Source organism: Acromyrmex echinatior, chromosome 12, assembly GCF_024713525.1.
Source record: "Acromyrmex echinatior isolate Ae372 chromosome 12, ASM2471352v2, whole genome shotgun sequence".
NCBI lineage: Eukaryota > Metazoa > Arthropoda > Insecta > Hymenoptera > Formicidae > Acromyrmex > Acromyrmex echinatior.
Window position 1 is genome coordinate 4,174,865 of NC_141863.1, and position 15,610 is coordinate 4,190,474.

At 33.6% G+C, this 15,610-nt stretch overlaps 2 protein-coding genes across 3 annotated transcripts in view; one reads left to right on the forward strand and one right to left on the reverse strand.

Annotated features, from left to right (window-relative positions):
• The window catches only part of LOC105149623 (Tie-like receptor tyrosine kinase), a 187,241-nt gene that overhangs the window by 89,045 nt on the left and 82,586 nt on the right, over positions 1-15,610 (forward strand). The gene's annotated exons all lie outside the window — the stretch shown is intronic.
• Positions 651-15,420, reverse strand: LOC147907750 (uncharacterized). Its single transcript, XM_087411775.1, has 2 exons — positions 14,739-15,420; positions 651-4,492 (listed from the first exon to the last, which is right to left on the reverse strand). Exons 1-2 carry the CDS (start codon positions 14,920-14,922, stop codon positions 4,356-4,358), a joined length of 321 nt encoding a protein of 106 aa, XP_087267901.1. The 5' UTR covers positions 14,923-15,420; the 3' UTR covers positions 651-4,355.

Genomic DNA, 15,610 nt, shown 5'->3' on the forward strand with positions numbered 1-15,610 from the left:
CACACACATACAATCCTCAGGTATCATTAATTCCAACGATTCGGACCGTATCTCAAAATTATCACGACGATCATGGAAGATGTTCCGTTATTTCCGCCTTTCGATCATGAAAATAACGGACAAGTCCGCGTGGATATCGATCGATAGATCAACAATCGTCGTCGTTCGCCCAAGTCATCGTAGTTTTCAGTCATTCGCGATATGAATCGCGTTACCGCAATCGATGACGTGACGACGACGGCTTGCTTTCTCTGAAACGCCGCGCAATTTTACGTGGAAAAAATGCTGATTAAATGGTACGTGGTAATAACGATCTATTCATATATTGCGTATCTCTCATGAATCGCGAAGAAACAGCTAATAATGAGTCTTTTCTTCGAGATTTTCATCGCCATCGTAGGTGATGACCCCACGATGATATCTGCCGTCACAATGGTCGATGCGTTAAATGTTTCTACATGGTAAAAACATTGTGTATTTGTGTTAAAATTGGTCATTGTTAAAATTTTTGTGTTGCAATTTTTACTATATTCAAATGTTTGATATTTAACATTTCTTAGTATTAAAATAACATGATTTATGAGTAAGTGAACAATGAACAATAAAAATAATGTATTTTAAATAAATTCTAAAGTGACTGAATGTGTTAATTTAATATATTAAAATGTTCATTTTATTGAAGAAATATATTTCCACACAAATTGTGTCAGAGTTACATTTCTTGTGTTAATTTTTTACACAATATTTGTGTTTTTTTTTTCTAACATATTCATCTTGTACAAAACCAATACACAAATTTGAACATTTTCGAACATATGTTAAACTTAACACAAATTCTCCAACTGCGCACGTCTAAAACTAATTCTTGCGGATTCCTCGGGCTATATGCAGGCTATGTAACACCATTCGCGATCTCGCGCGAACCTTTGGACTTACGTGCGTCCACGCATGTCGGCCGCCTGCTGTAGATGATTATCCGAGCTGTGAAACGGGGATTCGAATCATCAGATGTGGATGCGCCGGTTTACAACCGATCGTTATTGTGATAGGAATTCCTACGGTGAGGTGATCGGCCGCTTGTTTTCGCCCTCGGTATGCCTCCGTGCAATGTGTGCGTACGTTTGGATGCGTTCTCACAGGTGCTGTACGTTACGAGTTATTCACGAGAAAGCTCGTGCACGAGAGAGTCCAAACACGCCGATAATTCAGTCCCGTTGACCACGCTTGCCGTAGATCTCCAGGATCGCCATTGTTCACGAGAACTTTGTGTAATTCTCGTCGAGCATCGGGAGTTCTCTGACTTTTCTTTCTTTTCCTCTTCCTCATCTCTTTCTCTCTCTTTCTCTGTTTACTTACCTTGTCTTTCCTGCAGCATTTCTTTTGGATCTGTCCATGGTTACCTCGAGTTCTTACGTAAGCTTCGTCGTAATCGAACAGTATGGTTAGTTTGTTCGACGCAATTTACGTTTGAAGGGCCGATCGTGGAGCAAGGAAATTCCAACGCGAGGAGTATTCGATGTATGGAGCGGTTCGTTTAAACTGAGTCCTCTTTCTCTTTCTATAGGTGTCTTAGAGAAAATTATAATTTCCGCCTGAGAGACGAGAAAGATGTATGGTTTGAGTGTAAGAGGCAAATTACTAAAGAGGTACCAGCCGTTCTTAAACATTAAGTGTTCCGTGTTGGTGAAACGAATTAACAGATGTCTTTATGATTGTCGAATCGTGACAATACGAGAAAATAACTACTAGCTGAAATATTCCCACAGTGATACATGATTTTATTTGATTTTATATGATTTTATCTGTGATATATTACAAATAATTTTCTTTACTACATATGAAGGCATTTGGTAAAATAAACCATTTTATATAATATTACACAATGATTTCTCGTGCATATGTAATTATTGGATTATATAGGAGGATTTCTATAAATTTTATAATTATATATTTATAATTTGATTTCGTGAACATTATCCTACATTAAGTGATTATCCTCTCGTGACAATATACATATATTCATTAAATTGTATAAAAACTAGAAAAGTGATTGAGATTTATGAGTTATTTTTAATAAAAAAATGAACTGTTTTTATATTAATAACGCTTTCGAGGGTGTCACAGAAATTTTTTTTCAAAAAAGCTACGCGGCTTGTGGATTATTTTCGTGAACATTGCAGTTCACTTCAGGACGAGAAGTCGCCCGATATGAAATCAGTATCGCAAGTTGCTTCTCATTCTGATGAACTGCAATGTTCACGAAACATTGGTATTTAGCAATTTATCCTTAAAAACCGTATTATTATATTTTTATTGCCTATGCATTTTTCATTTTCCATTTTATACGAAAAAAATTAATCTACTTCTCTAATTGTTCCAAATTCAAGAATATTTCTTGTATTAATTATTTTATTTACATATCTTTTTATTTACTAAAAAGTAAATTAAAAATCTTTTGCAGAATTTAAAAAAAAGATTTCTAGGTGATTTGCATGATGTTCAACATTTTAAACTTTCGCACAGAGAAAACTTGAAGAGATCAACGAAATCGCGCGAGGTCTTATCATAAGTGTTTATGCATGAATGTTGTTACATAAGTCCCGCTATTAATTCCGCGATAATCATATCGCGTTCATCACCTTTTGAGACAGACCTTTTGAGATTTTTCCGTGGTGGAACATCCATTTTTTTCGAAAAAGCATTCTTATATAATCGCAGCATCTCACGTAGAGTTGTTGTATGCCGAAGAACAAAACACAAATATTGAATAATTATTGAAGGAAAGTTCTCACAATGTACATGAACATAGATGCAATTAAATACTACACTGTAGAAACAATTAAAAAGAAAATAAGCAGAAGCCGATACACAGCGGAAGCAATTTAAAAAAATAATACAAGCTATCTAAGAGGTGATTGGTCAAAAATTCAGGTGCAGAATTTCTAAGTTGATTTTTTGATATAGAGAAACAGTGATTTGGAAAACTATAATATAATTCAGATTTCGCACGTACTATAATTTACGAAAAATTGCATAGCATGTGAAAGCAAAATTACTACACAAATACTATAATAATAGTCTTGTTAGTGATAGCTGCTGATTGATTTATTTGAGGAAAACTTTATTTATCGCAAAAGCTGCACTTTGTTGCGTTTAAGAAAAAGGAAATCGTTTCCCACGTGATGATGGTTGAAATTTCGCGCGACAATTATTTGTCACCGAAAGGAAGATCTGTCGCTTTTTGTTACTGTCGCGACGTGAAACCGCATATGAGAAAGTTGTTACGCTACATTACGTAATGTTTGACAATGCTGAGACTTTAACGCAAAGCTTACGCATCGTCGGAATCGTTTACGTTTGGCGGAAGATAAGCACACGCAATTAGCTCGCGTTATTAGATAACGTCACTTTCACGCTGACGCGATCCGATATTCCACGGTAAATTCGTCATTATCCAGATTTGTCATTTCTTATTACTCGCATAAAAATATTTTTTTTATTTGGGTAGAATTGTTTACTATTATACTTATTATTTTAAGATAATAAATAGAAAGTAAAGGCTTATATTTAAATATAGTTTAAAATTAAAAGTAACATATAAAGAACGCAGTACAGGATCTAAATTAAGCAGAATTTGATTTTTAAAAAAGCATAAAAAGGTTATATAAACAATCAGCATTTATTAATCAACACATTAGATACTATTTGGTTTTTATGCTTCTTGTTTATCACTTTTACACTGAGAAAATTGATCTGGTTGGATTAAATAATAATTCTGGTGGAAAACAGACAAATCAGAATTTTCTGGTTAAATCTATTAGAATTCCAGTTGAGATAACTAGAATTCTAATTAATATAATTATTCTGATAAAAATAAGAATTTTAGTAAATTTTATCAGAGATATATTGTATCAACCAGAATTCCGGTTATCTCAACTAGAATTCGAATAAATTTAATTAGAAATTTCTGATTCGTCCATTTTCAAAAATTTTTTTCAATGTAAATAAAAATAAAAAGGCCTCTCAAATTTTTTACTCTTAATTTAATTACTTAATTTCTTACTTTTAATTTAATAACTTTTTTATTTTTTAAATGTAATCGTTGCTTGTTTTAATCAGAAAATAATATGAAAATTACTTTATATAAATTACCAAATATATGCACAGTTACGGGAAAAATTTGCAATTTAATGATGCTTATTCAAGAGAAAAAGGAGCAAAAATATCGTCTATGACGGCAGGTGTGCACAACTAGCGAATATACGCCATATAGCCAGTCTTGCTCAATAAAACGTCGTGTGAATGATTGCGAGAGGCGTGCACGCAATTCATTTCGCCAGTGCGAATTCCAGTGCTTAGTTTTTCACCAGCCTGAACCGCACCTTTTCATCCTTTAAGTCGGACACGTCACGACAGTGTCTCCTTGGTTGCTCCCGCGATTGCTCTTTTGCAGACTCCATATGCAAATGTCTTTCACAATCGCTTCTAGACACTAGAACACAAAATTTGCAATTAGCAGTCTAACAGAATAGTATCAGAAACGCGCTATTGTAATAAATATTTTTCGAACTTGATAAATAATTTAAATAAGAAATTTAGATTTATTAAATTATTGTAATTTAAATTAAATTTATATATCTTCAATTATTGATTTGGACGAAAGAGAATCATGTGATTATTCTTTGTGCCAAAATTAAATTTTATTTCATTTTTTAATGAAAAATAAATTTTTTATGTAATATTTTTTAACTCAAATTTAAGTCCTTCAATTAGTTTATCATTTAATTTATATCCAAGAAATATTTTAAGAAATTTAAATTTTTTGAATTATTTCTTAGATATAAGTTTTTCTTAGATATAAGAATTAAATAAGTGGGCAAATACATAAACAGCTTAAATTTAAATTAAGAAATATTGTGTGTAGAAAATAAAACGCGGAATTCGGACGAGCTTTGAAGTTGATTTGTGTGAAATAAAATCCGCAGAACTCTATTTAGCCTCTGGTAAAGTTGTCCCTGATGCCCATATGTATTAGACACTTGTATGCGTGCGTACATGTTAATGTACATGCAAAGCCCGTATACGTGATATACGTGCTGTCTCGCCGCAAAATTTAGTGACGGTAAATAAAATTTCACTTTGGCGTCAGGATTTTTTGTCTGTAATTATTATGGTTCATTTCGTCTCTCGTTCGCCGTTCGCGATCTTTCTCGCGATCTTTCTCGCGATGTTTCTGCAGCCCGACGGGGTCTTTATTTTTCGATACGTAGACACTTAGACCTTCCTGTTTTACTGCGGGTGCAGCGCGAAAGTCTTCTCGAGCGGCGAAACTTTATGCATGAAGTGTGTATAAAGTTTAATCGTTCGCGATGTAATGATGAGTCACGTTTCTGCCATCCGGCGCTCGATAAGTTAATACGGAATATTGTAATTGCTTCCCAATGGATCGGGTTTCAACGTGACAGATAGAGAATGTACTTAAAATATCTCACGTCGTAGTTGCTAGTCATAATAGGCAAATCGTGCACCAATTAAATTCTATCGTGAAGAAAGTAGTAGTAGAAACATATCCTGGATTTTCACTTGTAGAGTACATATGCACGTTTTATAAACTTTATGTATGTAGATGTGACTGAAAAAACCGTGAAAGGAATTGTATCTTTTTATTGCCTGTTTATTTAGATTACATACAGAGCACTGTCATTTTCTAGACAGATCTAGAATATTGGATGTGTTAACAGAAATTTTCAATCAATATTTATATTGTATTAGAAAAATCTAAAAGAGTCAAATATTAAATATTAAATATTAAATATTATAATTTCTTTATTTATAATTTTATTTTTTATTCTCAAGTGAAAAGAACAATTATGCTGAAGCTATTCAAAAATTTAGTTAGATACAAATCTGAAAATATATATAATTTTATTCATGCAGTGTAAAATAATTACGTAGAATATATTTAAGTTGGTAGAATACAAAATATTTTTTGTAGCAGTGTCATTATGCTTAAACGTCTTACAAGAAGAGGAACTCTTCATGAATTTTAATTAATTTCTTCAGCATGGTGAATTTAAATAAATACACAATTTATTTTTGATGTAGATTCATCATATTGAAGGAGATCGAAATCCGTAAAGAATTCTCTGTGTTCTCTTCTTATTAGATAATTATTTTAATAGTCTAAGAAAATTAACAACCATGCAGCTGCTCGAATGATCTGTTAAAAGAGACAAGGATGCTGGCCGTTTTTTCGTGATTCTTATTTTACCATCTTATCTCATCTTTCGCGTACAAAAAATGATCGAGTTCTAATTACTCCCGGAGATAGGCTCGTATATTTCGTCCGTTTGTGCTGGAGCGCCGCCGCTTCGCCTCGTCTCCATCATGCGTAACACTTTTGTGGTCTGCTATGTCGCATGCGTACGTGAGGCCTCGGTGGGCCATATCGATTAAAGTTATTGAATGTTATGTGCACGGTGGGCCATATCGATTAAAGTTATTGAATATCACTACTCGAATTTATTATTGCTGCTGGCGTGATAAACGCTCGCTAGTAAGAGATGGAGGAAGAGAAAAGAGAGCGAGAGTGAAAGAAAGAGAGAGGAAGAGAACGGACGTACGCATAAATTCCTTTTGCCTTTCTCGAGCCTGCTGGATGAACGATCTGGTATCGGGAGTCTTCTCTTCTCTGCACTTTATTTTTTTTTTTTCTTTGACTTGTTATTAAATCGTGCTTTTCGTTATTAAATCAGGTCTGGATATACTCGTACGCATTGAAATTTATTTCTCGCTGTAAAATTTCTCGATCGTTTGAAATAACCAGAAACCTTTTCTAAGAATTACATTCTTATTCGAATAATTTTCCACGTGAATTCGTAATTACATATTCTGTCAAAAATATTTTTACTTTTGGTGATTTTAGTATTGAAGATGGATCTATGTAATTATATAATTATGACAAGATAATGAAGAAGAAAAATAACAGATAATAATGATGATAACGGTGTGTTAGATATAATTCGAAAATTTTATAGCGATTAGATTACAGTCTAATAATAATAACAATGCAAAAGCACCAAAACGTATCAATATTCGTATACGTGTTTATATTGTTTATGCATAGCGTTTGCTCGATGCTGAATTATTATCCAGTCGCTGGGGATATACGGTAAACTCGTCGATGTTATGAACGCCATGACGATGTTGTAACATGCATTGTAACCTGTCTTTATCAATGGGCGTGTGCGTCGTGCGGGCAGGTACAAATGTAGGTTAAACGCGATGATTAATGCGTAATCGGATGGCCTATTGCGACGGATGTCGCGTCGTCACGGTCTGTGATAAATTATCGAACGTCTCCTGACATGCGTTACGCGCGTCGCGGCCGAGTTTTACTTTTTCGCGGTTGAATCGAGTTGAATCTATCGATATGTATTATACGGATTGCTGATATTTTCAGTTCCCACTTCGCAAGAACTCTGTATTCAATTAGAGATCCGTCATTTCATAAAGAAAGTTTTCTGAAATATGTCACACGTAGGAAGAACAGTTTTACTGAAGTATTTAAAAATTTAGCTAGATATAGATTTGAAAATAATTTTGTTGGACTATCGAAATAATTACGTAGGAATTTGAAGCATGAAAAGCGGTGAATAGAGCTTCGATATTTTAATAATCAGTTTGGGCGACTTACGTAATTAATTTGCTAGTCCAACAAAATTATTTTCTGATCTGTATCTAGTTAAATTTTTATAAGATACTTCAGCAAAACCATCCTTTCCGTGCATAAAGATTATTTTTCTTTCAGGAGACACAGTTAAATGTTCTATCTTTTTTTTTCTTGGCATTCAATAAATAATAAAAATAGAACACTTGTATCGATTATATCTTCTAAAAAGAAAGTAGCTTTACTATCACGCTATTATAATACGCTATTATAATAAATTTTTCTTGTAAAATGTCGAATGTTTATAGATGCCTTGGTAATGCTAATCAGCACAATTCATGTACATATATTTATATCAGTGGTTGAATCGCGTCGAATCGATTTCCGAAGCTGATGCGCGTAAATGCCGGATTATCATGGCATTCCTCGGTTGAGTTCTCGATTTAATCAAGATCCACGAGAGATCGCGCGTAAAAGGGGAAAGGTGATCGCCGGACATTAAAGGCTTTTCTTTACGCCGATCTAACGACTCCGTCGGATAGTCGAATGGGAAGAATGGCCGTCATAAATTACAGCTGTTGGTTTCTAACGAAGGTGTGTTAACCCACCTACCTACTAGAGGTGAATTGCGAGAGAGACAATCCTCCGCAGCAGGCATAGCCGCTCGCAAAAGCCGCGTTTCTTCGCTCCGACATGAGCGCGTGTTTACGATTCCCTTTCACCTAACAGTTCCCATGCCGATATTCACTGGAGGGAAGAAAGGTCTCGCAATCGGGGAAAAGCGAAATCCACTTCGTTTATTCTTTTCCCCTCCCCTCGTTTCTCTTCCGAGTGATGAATGATCGCTCTTTAGTCGCGCGACGAGGCGCTGTTATTATTAACGGATAATCAATTCATATCGCGTTTTACTTGCCTCGCGAATCATAAACACACGCGTTTCCTAATAAGTCCTGTGCAATAAAATTGTCAGATAATAATAATGATTATTCGAGTTTAATTATGATATTTCTAAAATAAAATTTCACACGCATTGCACATAAGAAAAAACAAAAAATCCTAATAAATTCCTCATTTTAAATATAATGAATTTTAAATTAGGAACTCTGAACGAGAATTCTAATTTTAACGAGAAAAAAAAAAATTTAAGAAAATTAATTAAACGATAAATATATATGCATCCGAAGTCCCCATATAGTAATTTCCCGATAAAAATAACGATTATACTGATTCTATGGGTATATTATAACAGTTTAATTATGATATTTCTAAAATAGAATTTTATTGCCGCAAATAAGAAATGCTGAATAAATTCTAATTTTAATTTCTAGATGAATTCTAATTTGAACGAAAGAACTAGGTATTAAGATAGTTACTTTATTTGACATGTATCTATAACGTTGTCTTCGCTCGTTATGACTGCAGCGTGATTAGATTCTACGTTTTCCTCGACAAAAATCGCATACGTCTCATCTCTCCTATCTAATAGCGAGAAAAGTGTTCGCATAGACCGTTCTTCGCGAGATCGTTGCGGCGAGTAAAGTCACCGTCACAAGACTTTACACCCGTGTCGTGCTAGTTGGGACAGGTTATGGTTCGTGCACAGGATCTTCCGCAGTGCGGTGAAAGTCCTCGAGATGCGACTCGCGGAAGCTTCGACTGGGTGCAAGGTTGTAAAATCGTTATCCTGACGATTCGTTGGCAGTCCCGGCTCGTAGCTACCGTACAGTAAGATTAGATATAGCATAAAATCGCATGAGTTCAAGGAACTTGCGATTCCATTTGTTCCTCTTTTCTCGGCAGAAATTTTAGAATATTTTAGAATTCACACGAAGAATTTTAGAAAAGATGTAGGCAGTTTTGAAATATTTTTTATAAAGTTATAAAAATTATTCAAATTACAGAAATTTTTGGATCTTATATAAACATTCTGAAAAATTATATAATATATAAAAAAATTTTTAGAAAATTTTTCACCAGGGGTAGTTTGACAAAATATAATTTTTTTCTCTCTGAAGTGCCAAAGTACGTATACCGAAGATTTTTTTCGTGTTGAATATGATGTCGTTATCAGAATTTATATAATATGAATTTTGAGTAAATTGAAGTAAAATGAGCTAAAAATGCTACATCAGGTATGTATTATGACAGTTCAGAAAGAATTTAGTATTAAATTGTGTAATTTAATTTTCTAGATGTTATCGAAACATCTAACAGAATATTCTCTGAAATTGTTTTGCTTGTGTGAAGAATTTGATGTTAATTAAAATAAATACATCTATAAATAAGTTTAAAATAAGCTGTCACTGCATCACTGCTAGCAACGAACACGACTAGCAGTAAGAAATCGCCACTCGTAATTACCGGTCGGTAGATATCATAAAGTAAACATACCACGCAGGTGCACAGTGTAGGTAATGGCGTCTGACGATTGCGGCAGAACCATTTCATATATTTCGAATTCCCGCTCGTATTTCTTTCCCTCCGATCGATCCCTCAGGAACAATAGACGTAAATTCTGTTATTTTTCCCGGCGAGAGAGGATTAAAACGATTGCAGGATTTACAATATAAATCGTGATAAATATTACTGCACAATGCAATATTTCTGCGAAAAGGTACCGAGAAGAGAGATATCGATAAAGAATGAATTAATCAACAAAATATCTAAAAATTCTAAAGTATCTAAAGTATCTAAAAATTTAAAGCTAAATTTTTACATATACAGAAAATTTTGTTTGATCAAAATAATTATGTAGAATGCTCAAGCTAAAATGTCAAAACTTTTTGCAGCATTGTCTATTATGTTTGAGCGTGCTACATATTTTGATAACTCAATAAAAATGATTTTTTTTCAGATTTATATCTAAATTTTTAGATATTTTAATAAAATCCTTTTTTGTATGTTTGTATTAAAAAACAAATTATGCAGCGAAACATACGCGACAATGTCGTGATATTTTCGTTAGCCTTGACTTTTGATGCAAATATTCACGTGAAATGAATTTTTCATGAGAAGAGTATACGGTTTTTTTTTCTCTTTCTACGGCAATTCTTTAGATTATCTTGGAGATTCCATCCAACTGTTGTAGAACGTTCGATAAGTATTTACAATTGTATCACAATTGTAATGTTATTATTAATGATTAATGAGTTGTTATAGTTGATACGAAGAAGATCTTCGCCATCCATCGACAATACATATATTTTGATATTTCTTCTTCGGACGTTTCGCAGCGAATTTTTCTCATTAGGCATCTGATCGGTCATTACAAGCCGTTAAAGAAATTTTTCGCGATCTTTTACGAAAAGTCGGCGTGAAACGATTGCTCGATCATGCTCGTTTGCGAATTCCAAGGATTTTTCGTTATTTCCCTGCGTACCCAGCTCTATAAAGATGCTCGATTATAAAAATCAATCGAAAAAATCGAATCGAATTCGTGTCGGTATAACGCGAAGATGGCAATTACGTACGTTGGATCATCGGCGTTCCTTAATGAGATTTTTTGATTAGGTACATACATTACTCTGTCTACATCCTTTTTCCTGCAAAGTACACGCTTCTCGATTCTACATGCGATATTATTTTATCGAATTTTTTTTCATTCGCGCACGTAAATCGCGCGTCGGAATTTTTGTCGACGTACACAGAAGATTGCACGATATTAATTTTAAATGGGCTTAAACATTTCTCAAATGGTGTTGTTTTACGCGTAGAAATCTTACCAGACACGTAAGGATAATTACTACTCTTATAAGCAAGCAATTACATACATATGCATAAGGGCATATCACCTACTTAAAATGATTCAGTCTCTTAAAGAAGAAAATTAAAATATAATATTTAAAAAAATTTAAAAAGAAAATGTTAGAAAAAAATATATTTTTGCTAAATAATTTATTTTTAAACTTTCCAATATACACTTTAAAACGTTTGTAATAAAATCTATAGTTATTATATTTACATATTTCCAATCTTATTACTCGATTTGCACGAGGGAATTTCTCGATGTGTTCGCCAGTATACAGTAAAAAATATTTTATGGATACAATCAGTAGCACAAGAACGTTGTTCTGCCTTACCAAGTAACTGCAGTGAATCTACTTTAGCAGTAAAATCTACTTTCAAAATATAACTTTAATTTTTTTTAAATATTTTATATACTTTGCTTTAAAAAACAGCTGACAACGTTCTTGTGTCAACGACTTGTGTTAAAATCAAATCTTATTAAACTCTTTGTGTTGAATTTTTAATATGTCAGAGTGTTAATTTAACACAATATGATTGTATTATTTAAGTATTTTGTGTTTAAATTGATATTTAATATTTTTTAGTGTTAAATATAACTTATGAGTAAATAAATAACATAAATATAATTTAATTTTAAAATCACATTAAAGTTTAAAATAAATGATTAAAAATTTAACGTGCCAATTTAACTATTATTTATCAATTTTATTGAAGAGACATCGCTTCCATAATTTTCCAATAGATATATGTTTGTATTACTTTCTAGCATATATATCTTGTAAATTAACACAAAAATTTGAGTGGATCTTTTGGAATCATGAAATAGAACAAAACGTGTTAAGCTTAACACAAATTTTCCAACTGTGTACCTTTGTATATAGACGATAAGCCATGCCGATATATCGACACTATCGTATCGGTGCGTAAAATATTTTTACGGCACAATGAGAAAACGGCGGCGGCTTGCAGAAGGCATCTCATGCGGCGAACCACGGCGGTATACCGTGTTATTTACGCAACATACTTTAGGATCCTATCTGTAAAATACCACGCGCGGATCCGTTTGCTCCGTTACTTTTGAAGGAGCCGAAGAATATTCTTCCTTATGTCGACGTTATTCGTAAACAACTCGATATATCGCCCGCTCGCAAAGTCCGACCGATCATCCCGATGATTTTTAATCTCTTGCGCGCCTCGCACGCAGCGTGAACCTAATCATCCGCTGCAATTAATTCGCCGCTAATAATGCTCGCCGCTCTCACGTGGACGTTTCGCAAGAGCTCTTTAATGCACTCATATGTCTCTCTCTCTCTCTCTCTCTCTCTCTCTCTCTCTCTCTCTCTGTCTGTCTGCCTAGGGAATACGCAATATTCGTGATAATTATTGTGAGATTGTTGAATTACTTTTAAAATACTGTATGCTTTATCACGAAAAATATTACTTTAAGTAAGATTCGAATCTAGACTTCTTTATTATTTATTATATATTATTATTATTATATTATTATTTTTATATTATTTGTTCACTTACTGATACATTGTGTTATATTGATATTAAGAAACATTAAATATTTAACACAATATTCAAGTAACAATCATGTTAAATTGACATTCGAATTGTTAAAAATTCAATACCAAATTTTAACAAGGACTTGAATGAACCGATTTTAACATAAATACAAAATATTGTTTACTGGGCGTGCATAACCAACATCTATTGTTTAAACAAATATATAAAATGAGACTCGAAAGAATCTATCAATGAAAGAAAGCCCCCCCCATTAATATGTAATTTCGATATATATATTGATATTATATTTTATATTGATAAGAATCTAAATTGGAGAATTGAAACATATATCTTATTCGTTTTGTTACATTCAAAATAAAGAATTTTCTGTGCACCCGAACAGCTGATGTAAGTTCTTTTTTACATTTTTCGTTAATCTATCGCTTAGCATTTATATCGACACAAAGTGAATCCATTGTTCTTACTTATACAAATTTAAAAGTAATTTTGTTAAAATAATTAGTAGAACATTTAATCGTAAGTAATAATGCTGCAAAAAATTTTAATATTCTAACAACCAGTGACTTGAGCAATCTATATAATTTATTTTGATAATCTAGTAAAATTATTTTTAGACTTATACATCTATCTAGATTTTTAGATATTTTTAAATATTAATAAAATCGTTATTCTCGTGCATTAAATTTCGCCTTTAATCTCTTGCAACGTGATGATCAGCTCAAATGATCCTCAACGATCCTCCGACGGAACGATGTCTGTTATTTTCCTCTTACGCAACGATGATTATGCTATTACACTGCGATTATTTCTCTTATCGGCGCGTAAACAACCATAATCGACGGGATTGTTTTTCGTAGTGTTTACGCATGGTGGCTTAACCAAAACATAAAATCGACAATAATATCGTGTGTTATCGAACAAAAACAAGATGAATATAAATCGAGAAATTATTGAAGAATTTTTTTAAATCATAATGAATTTTCGATTACTATTTATTCATTGATTTGATATACCTTTCTTTTATTCACACTCAGAGTAAAAGACAGTGGTAGCAATAATCATAATTTTATAGTTACAATCTGTAAAAAACATCTGTAGAAAAATGTAGGGAATTCCAGATTCGAATCCTAACTAGAATGATTTTTCGCGATAAATTCTTTACAGTGTTTTAAAATATTAGCATCAGCATTATTAAATTACATGGTAATTTAATTTGTAAATAATTGCAAATAAAATGGTGCACAAATTGCTTGAATTAGAAATTGTAAGATTCACATAAAAATATTAACACCAAGATTTTTTTTCTTTGAGTACACAAAAGGAAAAAAAATATTTGATTGAATTAACTGGAATTCTGATAGAAGATGAACGATTCAGAATTCTAGTAAATTTAATTAAAAATCTAATAAACTTAAGTAGAATTCTGGATCGTTCATTTTCCACCACAATTTCAGTTAATTCAACCAAATATTTTTTCCTCCGTGCATAAACGTATGCTCTCATTTATTTATACTGCATTTATCATTGCGACGTTGCGCTTTCATTTCACCGTGTTTCAGTCGCTTCTCATTGATTCTAAATTTTCCGGTTAAATTTTCGCAGAACATGCCCGGAGTTAATACGGTACCATCGATATTTTTCGAACCTCGTGAAACTCGAGGGCATTAGTTCGAGGGCCGTCGAACCGCAGCGGTAGCCCGCGTGAAATACACACGCGGCCACGGTGGATCGTATATATTCTGTGTAGCAGTGCACAGAACGTGGACATACAAGAACGAGATATATACTGCACCGGCCTTTCTCGCAATCCATTTGCATGCATGAAGAAGTTCGCATGCTGCGCCATCGTCGCCGTCGCAGCCGCCACCGCCACCGCCGTCGTTGCCGTCGTTATTTTTACTATTATTATAAAGTACATGTTTCCTGTACTCTCGCGTGCGCACCGCACTGTCCACTGGGTGGTTTACAAGCACCATAAGTTTTATCGGGAGGTACGCGGAGGTGGTGCTCGTCTCTTTTTCCTGCCGCACGGCGCGGTACTCGATATTTTATTGGTCGATGGCGCCGTAGCGTTCAGCGAGAGACATATTTTTGATGCCCTTGTGAGGCGGTGGTTCATCAGGATATCGCGTGTTCTCTTCCGTGTACTTTCACGCCGGGAATATGTCGCCCACGAATTCGACCAGTTGCACATTTGCGAGACTAATTTAATTGACTCGGTCCGATCGTCGGCACTACGTCAATGTTGGTACATCGTTAGTTTCTGATACTTCAATAAGTATTGCAATAGCGGCGGTATGTCACGGTAATTGCAGGCGCGAATAACGAATAATTATACAAGGAAATGATGAAATTCAGGATGGATAGGACGTGAAAGATGTATTTGACCGACGATTAATTATGAACGGTTGTACTATGTATCGTGCGAGTCTGTACTATTGAATATCATGGCATTACATTATAATTAAAAATGTAACCTAAATTCATCTTCATACGCGCTCGTTTGACACCATCGTTGTGTTGCCCGTATATGACCCTCAATACCATCTAGTGACAAAACCGCGATACTTTTTAAATGACCCCTATTTGGAGTGGTCCAAAAAAATATTTTTTTGATCTGTTGTCTAATAAGATTTGTAGAACTCAACAAAATTTTCCGTGTAA